The following is a 21448-nucleotide window of genomic DNA, read 5'->3' on the forward strand; positions in this document are numbered from 1 at the left end:
TCTGTCCAATCCATCACCTGTCTACCAAAAATCTTCAGGTTGAGGAAAACAAAACAGACACTCGAACAAACAATTGCATATCCCAAGCTCCTCCTCCCTGCCAAAGCTTTATTCCCTCCGACCCTTCCAGCACTTTACTTTTTTCCCTTTCGTCACTTTCCAGTTCCTGACCTGAAAAAAGAGACTAAAAAAGGAAGAGAGAGAAAAAGAGAAGAAAAAAAGAACTGCAGTATACCTTCTCAAGTACAGTCTAAATCTTCGCTCCCACCCCCCCAACAACTGACAAAAGAAAAAGGAGAGCAAGAAACCCAATTCCTCAACCCCATACAAATGAAAACTACCTAGGGTGGGTGATATTGTTTTTCTGTGGCCGTTACCCTCCAGGACAAGAAACGAAAAGAAACAAAGTCAAAAGAAAAAGGAAGGAAAAGCAATTGTTAACAAAAGCAGAGAGAGCGAGAGAGAGAGAGAGAGAAAAAAAATAATAATAATCCGTAACCCAGCATTTTCGGACAAAACTCTCAAGAGACAGAGGACATAAATGACGTCACGTCCCTTTCACCTTCTCAATCTTCACAAAACCTTGTGACCCAAACAAATCAAATGTGTTAATGAAGGAGGAGGATGAGAAGAGGATTCTAGAACGACATCGTCCCTGTTCCTATTCCTGTTCCCGTTCCTACCCTTACACTTCCCGTCCTCTTCTTTATCATGTTCATATTCCCACCATCCCCTTTGCCATAATCATCATCATCATCATCATCCAAACTCAATGGACTAACGGGACTAATAGGGCTGATGGGACTAATCGGGCTTCCAAGAACAAAAGAAGAATCCAGGAGATATGCGGTTCCCCCCATTGCCGACGCGGCAGCAGACACTGCGGATATCTCCGAAGTAGCTGAAGCAGGGGCGGATACGTAGGTTTCGGTGGCTGTTGTCGAATTCGTAGTCGAGGAAGGAGAAGTGTTTAGTTGTAGTTTTGCTTGCTGTTGCTGTTGCTGTTGCTGTTGATGAACAAGGCTAACAGGACTGAGACTAATAGCTTCTGTACCAATAACCAAGACCGACACCGGAGAAGGCGACTTGGGCGTCGTTGTCCCACTTCCTCCACTTCCACTGCCACTCCCACTTCCGCTTCCGCTTCCGTTCCTTTGCTGCTGATTGATGGAAGCCCTACTCCTCTGCGCCCTCACACTCTGCTGCTGCGAGGACTCCCCTCCTCCTCCTCCTCCTCCTCCTCCTCCGGCTGCCACCAAACTTCCCGATCCCAGTGGTGACGTCGGAGTAACCGGACTGGCGCTAGCCGCGCTATTGATTCCCATCCCAATCCTCGTAGGCAAACTCAAACAGGGACTAGGAGGCCTCAGTCCCGTTCCCATCTCTCCTCCGCCGAGTCCCAGATCGAAACCGAGTGATCCATGTCCGTGTCCTCCTGATGTAGATCCATGCGAGACGGTGGGTGAGGAAGCGGAGCTGGGGACTGAGAACTTGCGGGGTGGTTGTGGTTGCGGATGTCCCTGTCCTTGTCCGTGAAAGGAGGGGAGAGCGCTAAGGGAGAGACATGATTTGGAGGCGAGTAGTTGTTTTTTGTTGGCGGAGGTTGAGGGGGCAGAGGTGGTTGAGTCCAAGATGGGGAGGTTGGCTAAGCTGGAGGAACGAAGTTGGTTGTGGCTCTTGGTGGTTTTGTTGTTGTTGTTGCTGTGCTTGTTCTTGTTACGGTCGACACCGCGGCGAGATCGGGCAGAGGTGGGCGAGTGTTGGCGTAGGGGGTTGAGATGGGCGGCGGCGGCTTTGTCGCGAAGACCTTCTAGTCTGATGGGAGTGGCAGGGTTAGCATTGCGCAGAGAGAAGGGATAGTACCTCTGAAAGGGAGAAAAGACGTACTGTTCCTCTGTGATACCGGGGATAACAGTGGTTTCTTTTTTGAAGTTGTAAGGAGCCGACTGGGGTGTTTGATTGTTAGTGGATTGCTTGTCGTTGCTATGCTCAGGACTAACACTTACAATATCTTGACCCCGGACTTGCTTCCTCCGCTTGATTCCCAAAAGCTCCTGAAGCGAGGCGCGGAACCTCTTGAAGTTGGAGCAGACCTGCATGTTTGCGATATACTGCCGCCCGCTTGATTTCAGAAGAGAGAGAAGAATGAAAGAATGACCGTGTTGTGACGGCTGGTATTAGTGCATTAAGTGAGTTTGTGGGAAATGTAAAAAACGAATGAGTATTAGATAAATCTGTATCGATGGCCGCTTCCGAGGTTGCGCATGCGCATGTGTGCGTCTAAGTGAGTGAAAGTAACGTGTCTTATCGGCAGGAAGAGATGCAAAAATGATGGGCGTCTGGCGTTACCGAGGTCGACGTTGTACCTGATGATGATGGACAACAAAGGACTGTGTGAAAAATGAGGAGATAACAGGAGATCCAAAGACAAGAGAGTCAAGCTAATGCCCGAAGTGAATGGCGAAATAATGACGCACAACAGTGCAGAACGAACGTACACGATACCGTGGAAAGAGCGGAAGAGGAGAGGATGAACAAAAACAAGAGTGAATGATCAGAAAGACAAAGGAGTGGCAAGCCCGTCCAAGTGGCCCATTGACTTCTCTGCTGGCCTTCGCTGGTGACAACCCAGTGCGGCTCGGCAGTTTAGCCCTTCTGAAGTATGAATCCGGGCTCAAAGAGAGGATTGCCTGAAGAGGACCACACTTCCCGGGAACCCAAGAGAGAGGTCAAAGAAGATATACTACCGCCGCATCGGATCGTCGAACCCAACTCGGTTAGGCTTCAGGAACGTGTTCCCTTGGCCAGGGCAGACAAGAATTGACATTGATACCCTCAAAGGGCCGCGGGTGAAGTGAAGGATCGTGAATAGACGAATAGACGAGAAGAAGATGGAAGGAAAGAGGAATGAGGAAAAGCATGAGCCCGGCGACGCCCCTCGCTTAGGTTTTGGATGAGAGCCTTGGAATGCGGAACAATTGACGTGGGATCTCTTTGAGACATCCCTGAAGCAGAAAAGGCTGGTGTCTTGGATTCGTTCAATAACAGGTAACAGGGAAAGACTATCTATTGCTGATGATATGCAGCGCGCACGCGCCCGAATACCTCCCTTATTGACGATTTGTGCCTCCTTGCGTCGAAAATCGGGCGGCAGGGCGTCCCGAAACTCTATTTGGGATAGTCCTTCAGGTGGTAGCTCTTCAACTTGACGAACTGGTCGAAGCCGTACTTGCTCAACGTTTGACCCTTGCCCGAGTTCTTCCAACCAGTCCAGGCCAGATCCTGAGAGATGCGCGTCAGTGAAACGAGGTGGTTGATTGTTGTCGCAGGACACAAAAGTACTTACAGGGCTGGGAAAATCGCAACGGTTCACGAAAACTGTCCCTGCCTCTACTTCCTCGGCGAGTTCGTATCCCTTGGCCGTGTCCTTGGTCCAAATACTGGCAGTGAGGCCAAATTCGCTGTCGTTCATCAACTGAATTGCCTCGGCATCGCTCTTGACCTTCATGACTGGAATGACGGGACCAAAAGTCTCGTCCTTCATAACGGTCATGGTGTGATCCACGCCGGTCAGCAATGTCGGTGCGACAAAGTTACCTTTGTCTGGCAGAATGCTGAATGTCTCATTCTCGGGTGTCGCATTCTTGGCGCCCTTGTCGAGCGCGTCCTTGATGTGTGCCTGGATGGTCTCCTTGGAGCGCGCCGAGATGACTGGGCCGAGATGCGTCCCTTTATCCAACGGATCTCCAAGCTTGTATCCCTTAAGAACGTTCTGGACGGCCGCAATAAACTCGTCGTGAATCTTCTCGTCAACGTACACTCGCTCAATCGAGCAGCAGCTTTGACCCGAGTTGAAAACTGCGCCGTCGACAATCTCTTCGGCAGCCCAGGCAATATCGACATCACCGCGAACATATGCAGGATCCTTGCCACCCAGCTCGAGGCCGACGTTGACGATGCGATCGGACGCGGCCTTCTGGACGGCCAGGCCACCAGCAACCGAGCCGGTAAAGCAAATGTTGGCAATCTTGGGGTTTCGCACAATTGTTTCAATCACTGTCGGCGAACCCGAGTGGAAGTACTGGATGACTCCGTCGGGCAACCCAGCCTCGGAAAACACCTTGGCCACCTGCTCGACAATTGTGGGTGTCTGAGGCGAGGGCTTGAGAATGACCGAATTTCCAGACAATAAAGCGGGAATCAAGGCGTTGACGAGAATAAGATAGGGGTACTGCGCAAAGTTAGAGGTGACGGATGGAGTGTCAAAACAACATGATGGACACCACTTACGTTCCAAGCAAAGATGATGAGAACAGGACCAACAGGCACCTTTCGGATGAACCTCTTGAATCCCTTCTCCTCCTCGCCATCGGTGTCCTTCAGAGCATCGTTGCTGATCTTGAGCAGATACTCTGAGCGCTTGATGGCAGTGGCAACCTCCTTGGCAGTATAAGCAATGGGGCGGCCCATCTGGACGGTGAGTTCCTCTGCAAGTTCATCCTGCTTCTCGGCCAGCAACTTCAAGGCCTTCTTGACGATGATCTGTCTGTCCTCCAACTTGGTAGTGCGCCATCCTTGGAAGGCCTTGAAGGCAGTCTCGGGCAGTTGGACGAGTTCCTCCTCTGAAATGCCATTGCGAGTGATGATGGGTTCCCCCGTGGTGGGAGAGATGGTGGTGATCACCTCGACCGACATTGTTACAAGTAGGCTTATCGGCCAGGTATCGAGTGATAAGGATGGTGAAGTGGGATGCAGTGTTGGTTGTCACAAGGAGGAAGAGCGAGTCAAAGGGAAAGAAAAGACACAGTTCAGTTACTCTAGTACTTAGTACTATAATTCGTTATACCTTCCACAAGAAGAAAAGAGCAAACCGACTTGATTCCCATGACCCAATGACACCATGTCGCCCCTCCCGTCGCCGTCTCACTAACAAACAGGAACACGACATCACACTGCCGCACACAGAGTGGCTCCCGCTCCGTTTCTCGGCGGCAGGCCGGGGGAGCTTTGATAAGATAAAGAGTTGTTGGCAGCGCGGGGTCGGGTCTGCAGTGTATGAACTCCACCTCGGAAGGAACCTAAGGCGGGGACGGGATCAGCCAACCTGAACTTCCATTCCCATTCATACTTTGTTATCTCTTATCGGCCCTGCGTGCACGGTCCCTTCCTGCCTGTGGCCCCCAGTGGAGCCAGAAATTTTGAGAAACAGCAGCAGCCATGTCCGTCCAGCGCTTCCACGCCAAAAGAAGACTTGCGAATCGCGTCGTGATCCTTCTCCAACGCAAACAAACACCCGACTGCCCTAAATCTCCCCATAACGACCCAATCATTCAACCTACGAAACTTTCAGCATACAACAAAAAGTCCACCAATTAGAAACACAAGTCAATCATCCATCGACAATGCCGGAGGACGATGTCAGAAACAAGTTCCTCGATGCTGGCGATAGCGACGACGATGCGGGCCACGGTTCTGACTCGGAGGATGATTTCCAAAAGGGTGGCCGTAACGCCAAGCGCAGAAGAGTGAGCGATGACGAGGACAGCGAAGCCGACGACTTTACCGACGCAGAGGAGGAACACGACCAAGATGATGCTGAAAGCAAGGATGCACCTGCAAAGGACGGCCAGGAAACAACAGATGGAAAGGAAAAGAAGGATGGAAAGAAGGAGAAGGAGAAGAAGTCGGTACTAGCGAGTGACCTTCCGGGCATGACGAAGCCTCTCACAAAGAAGAATCTCATCGTCACGGAGGAGGCCATCAAGAAGTCGGGAGTGGTGTACATCTCCAGGGTACCACCTTTCATGACTCCTGCCAAGTTGCGCTCCCTGCTGGAGCCGTACGGAAAGTTGAATCGCATTTTCCTGGCCCCCGAGGACCCAGTTGCGCGACGCAAGCGCATTCGCAGCGGAGGCAATAAAAAGAAGATGTTTACAGAAGGCTGGATTGAGTTTGTCAAGAAGAAGGGTAGGTCTTCATTCCGTGAGACTCGCTGAGACCCAAGTACAAAGACGCTAACAAGAAAACCCGTTTGTTTGCAGACGCCAAAAAGGCATGCGAACTCCTCAATGCCCGTCCAATCGGAGGCAAGAAGGGATCCTACTACCGCGACGATATCTGGAACTTGCTCTACCTCAAGGGTTTCAAGTGGCACAACCTGACCGAACAAATCGCTGCTGAGAACGCCGAGCGATCCAGCAGAATGCGCGCCGAAATCTCCAAGACAACCAAAGAAAACAAGGAGTTCGTCCGCAACGTGGAGAGGGCCAAGGTGCTGCAGGGCATTCAGGCAAAGAAGGCGTCCAAGGGCAGCAAAGCGGGCGGTGAGGGTGCCGCCCAAGTCACAGAATCTACTATTCCCTCGGCGGCGGCAACGACGACGACGACAACAAACGACGATAAGAGGAGAACATTCAAGCAAATACCCTTGGCCAAGAAGAGGAAGCTCGATGAGACACAGCCCGAGCAAGTACAAAGAGTGCTCAGCAAGATCTTTTAACCTTCTCGTTTGGCCCCCGAACAATAGGTTTGAGACACGGAGCGTTCATGTACCTGTGGGATTTCTGTCGTCAAAGCGACTCCGAGACATTAGAGATGGGTGGTGTTGATTTTCTTTCCCTTAGGCAATTGTATATATTTTTCTGCCTTCAGTCATCTTGATACCCAACCTGATTTCCTTTTGCTATGAGAGCATCTCCATTTCCGTCACTTTGTCATATCCCTACTTATCGACGCTGCACAGAAACCGGCCGGCGTTTGGTTTAATTGGCCCACCATGAGCACATTCCAAATCCCAGCCACGAGGAAGAGTGCCCCTGACGATACGGTCAACACTCGATACAACTTCACCAATTGTCCTGTCGCAAATGCTGTCAAAAGGGGATCATATTTAACGACTCACCCGACTTACGCCCTTCGCATACTTCAAGGACTCATCCAGCGTATGCTTGACGTAGATGAGGAAGGTTGCGAACATTTCTCAAAACGTCGCCTGGACACCATACTCCAATATACGTCCTGGTCAAACTATATCATCGGGCATATCCGCCAAGACCGCTCTTGTCGTTATTTGAGTGAAGATCAGATGCACAAGTTCTTCCATGCATGTATTCAAACGGTCGAGGATGGCTGTACCCTGTGGGAACATATATACCTTTTGAAACCTAGTTGCTGTGCTGGGCGTGGCTCGTCTCAGGATGAGAGCCTGGAAATGACCACATCTTCACCCAGGTGGTTTTCGAGTAGCACATCCTCAGCATCAAATGAAACCATCAGTTCGGCAACTCAAACACCCCTACTTTGGTCAAGAAACCCCTCTCTCGAGCGAGAAGCGACTCCTCGATCTGTTTCCCCTTCTCCTCCGCCCCCAACAAAATCGGACCTTGTGCTTTTCCAGCCAAGGACAGTTAGCATCTTACCAGTAACCAGTGACTGCTTGTCCAGACTCCGCGAAATTTTCAGCTTCTACTGGCAAAGGTTTATCTACGGACCCCTCGCCTCCCTCTACCGGTGGTTCTGGGACACACAAGCCAATCCTATGGGCTCTACCTTCGGATCACGTCTTGGGCTAAGAGCACCAACCTTTTACCCCTTTGCCCCAAACGACAAACAGTCAAACTCGCAGAAGCTATTAGAATGGCCAATCTCGTCAACACCGCCAGCGACCCCATCTGCACAGAGTGTTGCCAACCCCGACCATAACAGCAAGGAGATAAATGAAGATCCGACGCCAGCAGACCGAATGTTCAAGACAAGGGAGGAGGTCAAAGATATGTGGTGGAAGGTGATGGCCAAAATCCTGTTGGCCGAACACCGTGAGCGGAGGGAGAAAGAAGCGGTGGCTTCAACTTGGGAGAGGGCGAGCGCAGCAAGTGTTACGGAGAGTACCTCTAGGTCGTCTTCCGCTATTTCGTTTGTGAGTAGCGAGGGAAGTGATTACTCGCTGCGTCCTGAGGACTGCTTCTCGACCGTTGGCTCAAGGTGCGGTCACTCACAAGATGGGGATCAAGAGTCAGTTCAACCTGCTACCAGCCATTCCTCAACCCCTGAATTCGAGGAATGGTATGCCGAGTGGTTCTCTCATTGGGTGTTGGAAACTTCTTGCAAGCTGAGGTCCCCAGAATCAGAGGATAGATTCTCTTGTTATTCATTTTCTTCGTCAGCAGCGCCGGTAAATGACAGCAATCATCTTGAGGATAGCAACGCCTCCGATGACGACGACGAGATCACGGACATCCGAACCAGACCCTCCACACCTACACCGCTTTCCTCGCCTACTATTAGCCCCCTCCGCGGTCAAGATCGATACCGCTGTCTTTCTCTGTCCCGGTCATTCTCCACTTCTTCACCCAGTCCAACTCCGAACACCAGCATCCCCTCTTCTCCGATTGCTGGGTCGTTGCACTCTCCACGTCGCTACCGCTCACCTAGTCCAATCCTCCGTCGCGGAATCCCCTCTCCCTTGGATATCACCAACTTCCCTCTTCCTCCTCCTCCTTCGACCATATCCCCAGTGTTCCCTACCTCTTCTTCTTCTTCTTCTTCTTCTTCCTCTCGCTCTTCCTCTCCAACTCAATCCCCTCAGCACGAAAATCAATGCGACCCCGAACCTCCCCAATCCCCGCAAGCCACTTCCCCACCGATAATCCGTCCCCGTCCACGTCCCCTCCTAAACGCCAAAACAGAAGACTACCTCTCCAATGCACACCTCCTCCGCTTCCCTGCCACCGTGTCCGCTCGGCTGATGATGACTGCCGAGACGCTGGGGGTCGCGGGCGAAGGCAAGAGGAAGCTGGTTAGTGAGCTGCAGAGGACTCCTAATCCTACGCCGGCGGTGGTTGAGACCAAGTGGAAAAGGAGGGCTAGTGAGGAGGTTAACGGGTTTGATTGGGGGTTTGGAATGGGTGGTGAGAAGGAGGAGGACGAGGAAGAGGAGGAGGGGTATGGGGAGGAGGAGAAGGGGTATGAGACGCATTGAGTTGTTTAAGGGAGGGTTTGGTGGTTTTCGGTGGGCTTGGAGGGCTTAAACGAGGGGGAATTAGGGTGTGAAGAGTGTGAAGTGTGAAGAATGTCATGTTGTTTGAGTGTCTGCTGTGCTCTCTTTTTTCAAGGGGTTATGGTTTTGTATCGTAATGATTTGAGTGGTTTTGTAGAGATAGAGTGCAGTTTTGTTTGGGACCTAGGTAGTTTGCGAGATGTTTTCCGTTCGAACTTGATTGGATTTTCCGAGCATGTTGAACTTGCTGCGAAAACCTAACGATATGGGTGACTTTAGGGGACCTCCGGGTTGTAATGCGCCTTTGATTTGCAATGTCACTCTCGTGAAGTTGGAAACTTGCCAGCATTCACTTGGTCACGTTCAAGAGACGACAGTTCTTATTCAGTTGTTGTAATGCGCATGAATAAATCTAAGGGGTATCTACGAAGCTCTAACGAATCTTTTGGTGGAAGCAATTGCGTCAGATGCTAATTACGTGATCCTCCTATGTCCCTACTTATCATTCCTTCTATACCTCAGGCCATGCCATAAGGTCCCTGCCGAATCATTCTCAATTTTGTGGTCGTAGCCTCCCAACCCCAAACTCCATTCGCCTAAGCCAGTTGTTTGGTGACTCGCTATGCTGCCTGCCAGCAGGAAAAAAAAATCCGATAAGTGAAATTGTGAGAACCCAGACAAAGAAATTAACTTGCGAAGTAATGTAAGGAAGTTGGGTTTGTGAGTGAGCATGAAGTGGTATGCTCAGTTATCGGTGACCTCAGTCTGAACCGCCTGAAGGACCTCTCCCTCGTCGATCTTGGCAGTTTCCACCATCGAGGGCTCTTTGTCGACCACAGCGTCGGGAATCTGAATTCCGTATCGCTCGTAGGGAAAGTCGAGCAAGCTGGGGAGGTAGTCCGCCCAGCCATCGTCGATCTCGCCCGGCTTGTCGTCTGCATCGACTTTGCCGTTGGTGAGGCCGGCTTGAGCCTTCTTCTTCTCAATGTCAGCTTGGTTAAGAAGACCCGCGAGAACCAGCTTGGCGTCGCCATTCTTGTCCACCTCCTTCTTGAGCATTGGGTGGGGGCACCAGACAACGCGCATGCCGGCGCGACGACCAGCCTCAACACCGGGAATACTGTCTTCAAAGACGAGGCATTCCTCGGGTGTGATGGGCTTCTCGCCCTCGGGTAGTGAGTCGTTGATCGTCTTAAGGGCGATCAGGTAGATGTCCGGAAGGGGTTTGCCACGGCCCTCGGGGATGCGCTTGTCGTCGCCGAGAACGCGACGGTGGGTCTCGAAAACCGAAAAGAGCTCCTGGATGTGGTTTGTCTTCATGCGAAAGTTCGCCTCGTGGGATGATGTGGCGAGGGCGATGTGAACCCGATGAGGCTTCGGGGCGGGCTTGTCGGTGGCGCCATTGGTAGTAGCAGACGCATCCCCCTTGAGATCCCAGTAGCGGGTACTGCCAAGCTTCTGCAGAAGCTCCTCGACACCGGGGAGAGCCGTGGTATGCTTGAATTTCTGAGCTTGAAGAGCGTAGTATTCCTCCTTGTACTGCTCACGGGTGATGGGCAAATCAGCCCAGTTATGGAAGATGTCAAGGGCCGCAGGACCCGGGCGACCTTGGAGCTGAGCCTTGATGCTCCATGGCAAGGGAAACTTCTCCTTCTTGTGTTTTCGCAGAAGCTCATTCACACAGAGGGTATAGATGTCCTCGGTGTCGAGGAGAAGGCCGTCCATGTCAAACAGGCAGGCCCGGACGGGAGGGAAACTGTATTAAGACGTCAACATCAATTGATCGATTGTGGAGTGAGATGGCGCAACTTACTCGGTGCGGGGTGACATTGTGGCGGTTGAGGCAACGTCTAAAATACTAAATGATATCGGTAGGAGTGTCGGGTGGAAGGCGGATTTGTTGTCGAGACTTGCTTTCGAAAAGGAAGTCTTGATCCGGGTTGAGTTTGGAGGAAGTGGAAAGTGCAGAGATAGTGGTGGGAAGGGGGGACTTTTATATCTAGGACAAGGAATTATTTGGGACTCGCGCCAAGAGTCGTCGAGGGCAGTGAAGGAAGGTGAAGGCTATCGGGTAAACAGAGAAAGGTTGGTGAATGTCGATGGGGCCAACAGATGGAAGAACGGCCTCGTACAAAGAGCTGAGTGAAGGGGAATTATGAACCTTGGACAACGGTGCGCGTTGTTGGGAAGGGTCGGTGAAGTGTAAATAGATGTTGTGAAGGGTCGTTGGACGGGATGAGTCGTCGGTTTTGTTGTTTGGGCAATCGGTTGGTCCGTCCCGTCCCCCGGCGTCGAAAAAGTTGGAGACAGCTCCAGGTCCCGCAATCGGGCCCCTCCCCGCCCTACACACAACGGGAGCGTGTGCGGGGGACCCCGGTGCCCCTCTGCTACCCCTGATTCTAGGAAACCTTGATAGGCGGCTGGCTGGCCGATGCTGTCCAGGTCTACCAGGTTGTAAACAGGAAGAAATGTGATATTCCAATTCTCAAAACATGATCAACACCAATAAATTCCACTCGTGTAACTTTCAGCTTGAAAAGGTTTGCGTTGGTCCAAAAAGATTTGCAGCTGCCAGCCTCGCTCCTTCTCATTATATGAGACATCGAACTGCTCCAGCTTCTAGGTACCATGGATACTAACTGAATGCCACACCACGCAACAATTTGAGCTGTGACAGAGAAACACAGTTGCTCGCACTTGCTATTTTGATCTGGACTACCAACTCTGTAAGTCTAGTAGACTGAAATCGAATTTTTTGAGGAGTCGACACGGGATCTTTCGGACCTTTTCTTCCCCTGTCACCTCGAAAAGACCCCGCTGAAAAGTCAATAGACGTGCGATGAAGCAGAGATAACAGGTGACACAACATGTGTAAGATTCGGATTTATACATCGGCCTTGGCTTTGAGCCGCATTGTGCATGCTACAGTAGAAACCCCTGTTAATGCAACTAATGCCGGCAGCCCAAAACTTTTGCAAAAGGTAGGGTTTTGCAAAGGAGGGATCTGGTGCACAGACCAGACATGGGCCTCTGGCCACTGGACAACTGCTGCGGGGCTCCAAAAGTGGGTCCAATAGAGCAGCTTTACCCCCGGTATATAGGTATAAGTGTGCCCTACCACCAAGATTAGACCCCTGTTATTGCAATTTTAGGCCGTCAGCCATTGCAGTTGCACTTTGCAGTCTTATACACCAGAGGGAATGCGGGCAGTTGAAATCCTTTGCAAAAGGGGGGGTTTTGCAAAAGGTAGTCTTTGTATTAATAGGGGTTTCTACTGTACGCAGTAATGGCGGTCCTGCCGTATTACGCGAAGATGTGCTTCACAAATGGTAATAACAGAGAATAATAATGTAAGCGACTGGTTGCTGGACAGAGCAACAGTACGTAACGATTAACGACAGTCTTGTCAAAGGAAACTAAAGACAAGAGCTATCGCAAGCCTCAACCTAGAACCTCGTATACAATTTCACTAAATATAAGTAAGATAGATATAAGATTAGTATAATATAAATTAATAATCCGTTAACCTTAATAGAAATTAATAGGACGAACACTCTTATATAATAGACTATACACTCCAATAAACAACTACTATAATAAAATAAAATATTTAGGTATTTACTAAAAATACCCTATAACATTTCCCCTTCGACAAAAGGAGAAGAATACTCGCTATTTACAAAATATTATTAAGTTTAATTATATATATAAAAGATCCGGTTATCCATCAGAATCTTTATTCACTCGCCTATATCGAAATTAGCCACCCAATATAAAAACGTACGTCTACCCGAATAAAGTATATAGTTTAATAACCTAGTACTAATCCTTCAATAACCGAATTCGCAACGAGGTATACGATCGTTAAAATTATTTTCTTCTATTTCTTCATTCTCGTTTATATATTATATATCTTAATAAAAATATTTATATCCTAGTAGAGAGTCCTCTTATTCCTAATCGGTAGGAAAATAACCGTAGTGAGGAGAGCGGGTAGTAGATAAAGTATTGAAGCGAGAATTAAAATAAGCTGTTATTATATAAAATTTATTAAATAATCCTGTTAAACTAAGTATATATTAAGGCGAAAGGTTATTGGAACGAATACTATAAGGAGTAGTAATATTAGGAAGGGCTTCGAGTATGTAGGTTTTATTAGTAGATAAGGTTGTAGGATAGCGGCGAATATGAATTTCTTACGCTTTTCTAAATTCGGTATAGAGAATTATTAATTCTATTTATAACTTTTATATAATTTTATTCTAATATTTATTAGAGGCTACTAAAACTTTAATTTACTTTTCTAAAGTATTCGCTAATATATTTTCGATTTTTTTGTAAGAGATAAAATTAATAAGTAGGGTAGTTTCCTTATTAATTTCGATAATATAATTAATTATTTTTTTAATTATAGGAAGTTCGTTTAAAGCCGATTCGGTAAGTGTTATTTAAATACAATAGAGATAATTAAGTTTACCTAGTAAACTACTAATCTATTTGGGGAGTCTAGTACTATAATTGGAATATTGGATAGTAAGTAGTATTGCTTTCGAAGGGATATAATTAGTAAAGTTGGTATTTCTATTATATTTTTTATTAAAAGTAAGGTTAAAAGCTATTTTAGTATTACGAACTAGCTTATATTATAAAAAGGAATAATTACTAGCAAACTATTTTTTATATTCCTCCTTATTCTTTATATATATTTTAATAATCTTTTTAATTTCTATATATAGTTCTCGGTTGACCTTAATATTAAGATTAGTATAATTCTTATTATAATTAGCGAGGGCGTTAGCGAGGGTCGGATATATTTTTCCTTTATTACTACTTTCGCTAGTAGTAGCCGAGTGTAATTGTATAATATGGGTTAGAATTTTATATACCTTTTTCGGAATTATTTTAATAATTAGGGTTTTAATACAAAATAAAATAGGGGCCGGTTTAATTAAGGGTTATAAAATTTTACGAGTCTTATTAGTTAATTAGGCGAATTTTTAATATTCCTAAATTTTAGAGAAATTAATATTACTAATATTAATAATACGGCCGTTAGGGTAGATATTATAGAGAGTAGGCGGGTAGCGTGCCTAAAGATGTTTGCTAGCGGTAATTAGCTCTTCTATATATCCTTTTCCGAAGAGGATATTATTAAATTTAATAGCGATTGTAGGAATTAAATTGAATTCTCTATTAGAATATAATTCTTAAATTTTAGTATTGTTAAATTTAGTAAGAGCATTAGACTCCTACTCTTATTAGGATCTATTATAACTATTAGGAATTAAGTCCTTTGGAAATTTATTTAATAAAAATATTAGCGTAAGGTAAGTAAGGTTGCTATTAATAGAGTATAGGATTATTAAATTTATATTAATTAATTTACCTATACAATCGATAGTACTATAAAGAATAAAATATAATTTATTTTTATATAATATAAAGAGATAGTTGGTAGTTATAATCGGTACTAGGCGTCTATTATTTTTTATTTTCTTAGGGTTATAAATAAGAATTCTTTAAGTAAATTAGAAAGATTTATTAGGAAGATGGCTAAGGGGATTATAGGGGCTATAATTTTAATTAAAATTATTAAATATATTAACAGTATACTTATAGCGAATATAATTAAAGAAATATCTAAGTAAGACTAAGTTTATTTGTTCGATAAAGTCGGTTATAAAGCTAGGTAGTATAATATATATACTATCTATTCCTAAATTGATAATTTTACTAGGAATATTGTTAATAGTATAATAGTTGAGGTATTTTATTGTATTAGCCAATACGCCGAACTGGGGGTTGTATTTGAGTGATTGTGGGGCGAATTGCTAGTTTACTATAAGATTACGCAAATTATTATTATAATTAGAACTATTAATTTAATTATTAAGGGCTACGAATAGGTTATTGGTAGGTAGTAGAGAATTTATATTAATATTAGCTATTTTATTGTATTGCGGTTGTAATTAGCGAATATAAGATAAAAGAGGATTAATAAATAATAATTAATTTTAATAAGATTATTATATAAGGTTGTAGTAGAATTAAGCGTATAAAGATAGGGTAGGTAGTAATAAAATTATTAGGGTAAAAAGGAGAAAGTATGAAAGTAGCTAAATAATTTTAATTCTTTTGAAAGTTGTATATACGTACTAAAATTCTTCTTTTACGAATATTTACTTACTAGGGCCGTTTACTATATATAACCGTAGTTACCGCTACCTTCGTACGATTATACGTACTTACTTAATTGGAATAGAAATGTTTTTAATTAAAATTATAAGTAGTATACGGTATATTATCCTATATACTACTAATAATAGGCTTACCTCCGCTTAGATGTACTTTTAAACGAAGTTTTAGAAATTTTAATAGAAAATATAGAAAATATAATTTTTATAGGAAAATTTAATATAGAAAGAAAAATAGAAAAACTTTGAATAAAAGAAAAGTTCTTAAACCTTTATAGTTTCTAAGTAATCTCTTCCTCTTTCGATAAAAAATATTATATTTTTTATTAATTCTAACGACGTATCCGTTAAAATATACCTTTAATGCGCTAAATTACCTTCCTACGATTATTGCGGAATAGTAAATTTAATGGATATTCCTTATTAAATTCTTTTACTAATTCCTTCGAATTCTTTATAAATTTACTACGTAGTTCCTATATATTATTCTTATTTTAGTATTTAATTTATTTAATTAAATATTATATATTTAACGGACCTTAGCTTTTAGTAACGAAGTTTTCAATTTCCTATTCCTTTTATTCGTCTATTTTAATTAGTAGTGGTAGTAGAATTTCGTAATTAAATGAATTGAGACTTTATATTAATTTATAAAAATGTACTACGAATATAATAGAATAGGTACGTTAAGTACTAAGTAAGTTAAGCCGGTAAGTTAATAGGCCAATTTTTTTGAGAATCCAATAGGAGTTTATTTATTCTATTAATTATTTTTTCTTTAAACTCCTAAGGAGGTAATAACTTTTATTAAGACGCAAGTAAACTTTATCGCCTACGTCGAAGGTTATTAGGGAGTATTTAGAATTATATTGTTCCTTCGTAGTTATTTTAATTTAATTAATAAGTTCTATAACCTCGAATTAATATTCTTAATAAATAATTATTAAAAATTCCGTAGTAGTAGCTTCCTAATTATTCGGTATAAGTAGATCGAAGGCCGCTTGCGGCTTAAAGTTGTATATAAGCTTATTTAGTAACAAATTAATAGTAGATTAAATAGTATTATTTAAATTGTACTACAATACGGCTAGTATTAATATCCAAAGAATAATACTTATTACGTACTATATATGAATAGTTATCTTAGTAATTTAATTAATTCTTTCTAATTAACCGTCTATTTAAGTATAATAGGCTATTGAAAATAGTAAATTGATTGCTAATACTTCGAAAATACTCTTCTAAATTATAAAAATAAACTTAGAATTTCAGTTATTAATAATAGCTACCGGTAAACCCTAATTATAAAGTTGTAAAGTTTGAAGTAATATTTTAGTTTATTCCTATATATTATAGGTGGAATAATTAGTTATTAATAGTACCTTCTTATTAAATTTGTAGGTAACGGTATATATAGTATTAAATTCCGGGAAACCCTTAAGGGCCTACATTGTACCGGCCGCTTTAATTATCGGTATATTAATAACGAAGTCTATAGTAATAGTGTAGAATAATTTTAGAAATATTTGAAATAGTAGCAATTCTCTAAGGGTCGGTTACTTATTTTATTAATTTTAATAGTAAACTTTATAGTATTTAATATACTTACGTACTATTTAGGTTTTTCGCTTTATATAGAAGTACATTAAATTATCTATTATTCGGTTAATTCTAAAATAGTACTTCTCATTATACACTAATTCTAATATCTTTTATATATAAATTTAAAAAATATACAACCGATGTACGTTTTAATAGTCGATATAGTAAAGTAGACTATTTTCGAGTAAATAGGGGCCTATTAGTAGATTTGGGCGCTTTTCCGATTATTGTATATAAATATATTTTAGAGTATTAGCCTTCTCGATTAGCCGGAGAACCTTAGTATATTTTGGGTCCTTAGGATAAGTATTAATTAATTATTAGTGAAATTTTAGTATAATAATTAGTGAAATTTAATAAGTATCCGGAATAACTTTAATATATATAAATAAAAACGTATTAAAACTATTTTAATAGTTGATATTCTATACTTACGTAAAGTTAGACTAGATATCGGCCAATTTATCGAAAGTATTATTCTTGTTAACGGTTTTAGTAGTTAGTAGCCTTAATAGCGTATTTAGTATAATATTCAATAAGCTAGGAATATAGAATATATTTAAATTAAATTGGGATACTTAATTAATAGTATTTATAAACTTTAAATTAATTTTAATTAGATTTATTGTATATAACGAAGTATATTTAATAATTCTAGTAGTAGAAGTATAGTTAGTAATAACGTTAATACGATGTTTGTTAAATTGAACTATTTTTCGGAACTTTTGTAATACCTAGATAATAGCCACGATTTCTACTTCCGTAGAACTATACTTCTTTTCGGCGGAGGACGTTAATTTTAATAGGAAGTATATAGGTTTAATTATAGTTAGTAGGATTTTACTTATTCCGGGAATAGATTCTCTATCTTATAGGTATTTAAATTAAAAGATATAAACGCTATATACCGAACCGCTAGTATTAATTTTAATAAATAGCGTTTCGCTCTTTATATAGTAGAAAAGATATGTTTAATTGTATAAGTTTTCCTATATAATACGGAAGGCTTCGCGTTCTTCTAGGGTTAATTTGAATTTAATTTTAAAAGTATATATTTGCCTTGCTTATTTTATTGAACCTACCTACAAATTACCCAATTCGTATACTTGCTATAATAGTTCTATCTTTCTTTAATTAAATAGTTCTTCCTTAATAATGAATTATAGTATACTTTAACGTAGCTAATTAATTATATTAAAATAAGTCTTAAAATTATTAAATATATTAGGGAAGGTTAGCTTTTGGAAGGCTTTAATACGATTTTCCGTATATTTATAACCCTCTCCGTCGATAATACTACTAAGTAGCTATATAGAAAGATACTTTGCGAAAGATTTATTAGTATTAATATAAATGCGATACTTGTTAAGAAGGTCTATAATAATAGTAAGGTAGGTTAAATATTCTTCCTAAGTGTCGTTGAAAATAACGATATTATTAATATAAGTACGTACGAATGAACGGTGTTTAAAGAACAACCGGTCTATAAAGCGCTATATAAACACTAGAAAATTCTTAAAATCTATTAGTATAATATTAGATTATTCAAAACCTCGGGGGTTAATAATTATTATATAGTTGCAATACTTAATAAAAATAAGCAATTAATAGAAAAACCTAGCGGCGTTAAAAATTAAAAAGAATTTTTTACTAACTATAGCGTTAATAATATTTTTTTAATTGGATAAAGGATATATATTTAATATAGTAATACTATTAAACGGGCGAAGATTAATTATTGTACGTCCCTTATTAATTCTATTAACTTTTCTCTAAATAATAAATATTAAGTAAATAATAGGAATTAGTTGTAATATAAACGATATTTTACTTTAAGCGTATATTTTATTATATTCCTTATTAAGGAATTTACAATCCTTAGCACTTAAAGAGTAAAGCTTAATAATTCTCTACTAGTTTTACTATCCCTCAATTAAATTAATACGTATTTTATTTTCCTCTTTTATTAGTACGATCCTTCGGTTTCTAAAAATATTAATATATTTATTTAGGAGGCTTTTAATTTGCTTTAAGAAATTGGGATCCGTATTATAAATACTAATACTTACTTTAGAAAGAATAGTTTTAATATTAATAGGCTTAGTAATTCTGTAGGAGGGCACTTTAAAGGTATTCTTCCTAATAACCTCTTCCTTTTCGTCCTTAGTAATTCTATTGATAAATATAGCGTATTATTTTTAGGTAAGTCCGGTTTAAATTTCGGGGATAAGAAATATTATGTCCGAAGCGTTAATTAGTATAATTATCTCGCTAACTTTGGACGATAGTCGTATAATTATACCTACCCGAATTCCTTTAAGGATAAATACCGGTTCTTTGGATTAGTTTAAAAATAGTATAACTTTACGAATTTTATTATCTACAATAGTATTTAATAAATAAGGGTATTGTACGTAAAAATTATAAGCGGGATGTTTATTTAGATTATATTAATTATTAAATTAAGTGTTGTACTTTATTAGGATAATTCTTAATTGCCTTCCTAATAATAGAATATTAAATTTAGTAAAGACTTCGGTAATAAAAACGTCCTCCTTTACTTTAATTCTTTTAAAATAGACTTTACCCTAAACCTTTATATTAAAGACTAATTTAAAAGAATATAAAGCGGTATTAAAGTCCAGCTTCGTACTATAGTAGCGAAGGAAGTCTATTCCTAATAGTATATTCGGGCTTAATTTATTAATAATTAAAGCGGATATTTAAAAGTATCCGTTAACCTTAATACTATTAACCTTTCCTTCTATATAAAAATTAAATTTAATAACTATATTAATAATAATTTTTAAATTAATACTTTTTATAATACTAGGTAGTACTACTTTATACCTTATATTCGGCGAAAATTCTTTAATAAATACTTTGTTTGCCACCGTTAATAAATAACCTAAGTTAAAATATATAGTGACAATAGATATATTAAGATTAAATTTAATATTAACTTATAGATATAATGTAATTTTCTGCAAGTTTATTTTCCTATTCTTAAAAATAATATCCGGGATTATTTTAATAATTTATCCTTCGGTAAAAGTAAGTAGCGTATATTAGCTTTTGTACTAAACTTCCGATAATTCGGGCTTCCGTCTATTTATTAACGTTAGTAAGCTTATTTAGACGTTCGCTTTCTTTAATATTCTAATTTAGCTAAATAATTTCTAATTATTTACGGTAGAGGTTATTCGATTATTAAATAAAGGATTGGACGACCTATAAGAAGCTTAAGCCTTCTCTAAATATTTAGGAATTATTATAAATTTGGTATTGGATAATAGATTTAACGATAAGGGTTGTATAGACCCATTGGAATTAATACTTCTAATAGGAATTATATTAAGAATAATTATTAATTTATTAATTATTACATATAAAAGGATATAAAATAATAAAATACTAGGAAATAAAAATTTATTAAGAATTAAATAACTAGTAAAGTAGGTAGAAGATTTATTATTATATTTAACTTCGGAAGTATCTACTATAAACTCTTCTACCTCTTCCTTAAAATCCCTAATAAAATAGTAACCTTTACTTTATAGGTTGTAGACTTTGTTGTTTATATTAGAATTATTTGCGAAAACTATTGTAATAGAAGTATAAATATAACGGCCGTTCTATAAGACCTAACGGCGTTTAAATCTTTTACCCTAATAGTGCTAGCGATTATTGCCGTTGCCCGATCGGCTAGTATTGTACTTATTAAACTTATTACTAAAGTTCTTATATTCCTTATTAAAATACAATTTCCTACTTAATTTACTATTGAACCCGTTATTATAAAATAAGAAGTTTTTCCGAAAAGGTTTACTACTATTATAATTTCTCTAAAATTTAATATAAACGTTAGAATTATTATCCTTATTATTAAAGCTACTAGTAGTAAAATAAGTTATTTATCCACTCTTTAAAGAGTTAAAGAATAAGCAGCGTATTAAAATAGCCTTCTATTTAATTTTATTAATATATTCACTAAAATTAACGTTCTATTCCGGAGGAATATATATAATTTATATTATTAGGTATAGGCTATTCTACAATCGAATATACAATTAGAAGTCCGAAGCATCTCCTTAAAGGCGAGTATACCTAAATAATTAGGTTAAATAATTACAAAGCGCCTATATATTAATCTTATATAGTTCTATAGTAAATTTATTTATATTTAATTATTTTTACACTTTATAGAACTTAATGCCGAATATGAGGCCTAGCGTATAGAGAGTTTTATTGAGACTATTGTAAAGGTTGTTACGTTTATCCTTAAAGAGAGTAAAATTCTATTAGTATAATACTATACTATAAAATAATTAATTAAGGTTATTAGTAAGAATTTAGTATCTTTCTAAGTAATTTTTTAGGTGCCCTTTAATTATATAATTAAATTTATAGAAAGTAGTATAAATATTAATCTTACCGTTTTAATAAATACCTTTCTTTAACTTATTAGGTTTTACATTAGGGAAATACATTTTAATATTTAATACTTTAAAAGGTTCCTCCTTCACTATTTAATAACTATTAATATTAATTTTAGAGATGGATTTAGTAAAAATTTAATTCTAATTTTCTAAATCTTTAATATAATTATATAGATCCTTAAATATTTCGCGAAGCGCTATATTATCTGTTATTGTAC

The 21448-nt window shown here is 40.1% G+C and overlaps 5 protein-coding genes across 5 annotated transcripts; 2 read left to right on the forward strand and 3 right to left on the reverse strand.

Annotated features, from left to right (window-relative positions):
- Nucleotides 1–638: 638 nt before the first annotated feature.
- NCU08670 (hypothetical protein) lies at nt 639–2099 on the reverse strand (the record flags this gene model as incomplete). The annotated part of the gene is made up of 3 exons (XM_956926.1): nt 639–1815; nt 1888–1946; nt 2007–2099. 3 exons carry the CDS (start codon nt 2097–2099, stop codon nt 639–641), a joined length of 1329 nt encoding a protein of 442 aa, XP_962019.1.
- Nucleotides 2100–2522: 423 nt separating this feature from the next.
- On the reverse strand, nt 2523–4900 carry NCU08669 (betaine aldehyde dehydrogenase 2). The gene is made up of 3 exons (XM_956925.3): nt 4291–4900; nt 3347–4231; nt 2523–3282 (listed from the first exon to the last, which is right to left on the reverse strand). The coding sequence occupies exons 1-3, from the start codon at nt 4693–4695 to the stop codon at nt 3169–3171; spliced, it is 1404 nt and encodes a 467-aa protein (XP_962018.1). The 5' UTR covers nt 4696–4900; the 3' UTR covers nt 2523–3168.
- A 328-nt stretch (nt 4901–5228) lies between these two features.
- On the forward strand, nt 5229–6684 carry NCU08668 (pre-rRNA-processing protein esf-2). The gene is made up of 2 exons (XM_956924.2): nt 5229–5967; nt 6042–6684. The coding sequence occupies exons 1-2, from the start codon at nt 5403–5405 to the stop codon at nt 6497–6499; spliced, it is 1023 nt and encodes a 340-aa protein (XP_962017.1). The 5' UTR covers nt 5229–5402; the 3' UTR covers nt 6500–6684.
- A 1001-nt stretch (nt 6685–7685) lies between these two features.
- On the forward strand, nt 7686–8977 carry NCU08667 (hypothetical protein; the record flags this gene model as incomplete). The annotated part of the gene is made up of 1 exon (XM_956923.3): nt 7686–8977. Exon 1 carries the CDS (start codon nt 7742–7744, stop codon nt 8975–8977), a length of 1236 nt encoding a protein of 411 aa, XP_962016.2. The 5' UTR covers nt 7686–7741.
- Nucleotides 8978–9364: 387 nt separating this feature from the next.
- Nucleotides 9365–11329, reverse strand: NCU08666 (HAD superfamily hydrolase). Its single transcript, XM_956922.2, has 2 exons — nt 10809–11329; nt 9365–10751 (listed from the first exon to the last, which is right to left on the reverse strand). The coding sequence occupies exons 1-2, from the start codon at nt 10823–10825 to the stop codon at nt 9740–9742; spliced, it is 1029 nt and encodes a 342-aa protein (XP_962015.1). The 5' UTR covers nt 10826–11329; the 3' UTR covers nt 9365–9739.
- Nucleotides 11330–21448: the final 10119 nt, after the last annotated feature.

This window comes from Neurospora crassa, linkage group IV (genome assembly GCF_000182925.2).
Source record: "Neurospora crassa OR74A linkage group IV, whole genome shotgun sequence".
In the NCBI taxonomy this organism is placed as follows: domain Eukaryota; kingdom Fungi; phylum Ascomycota; class Sordariomycetes; order Sordariales; family Sordariaceae; genus Neurospora; species Neurospora crassa.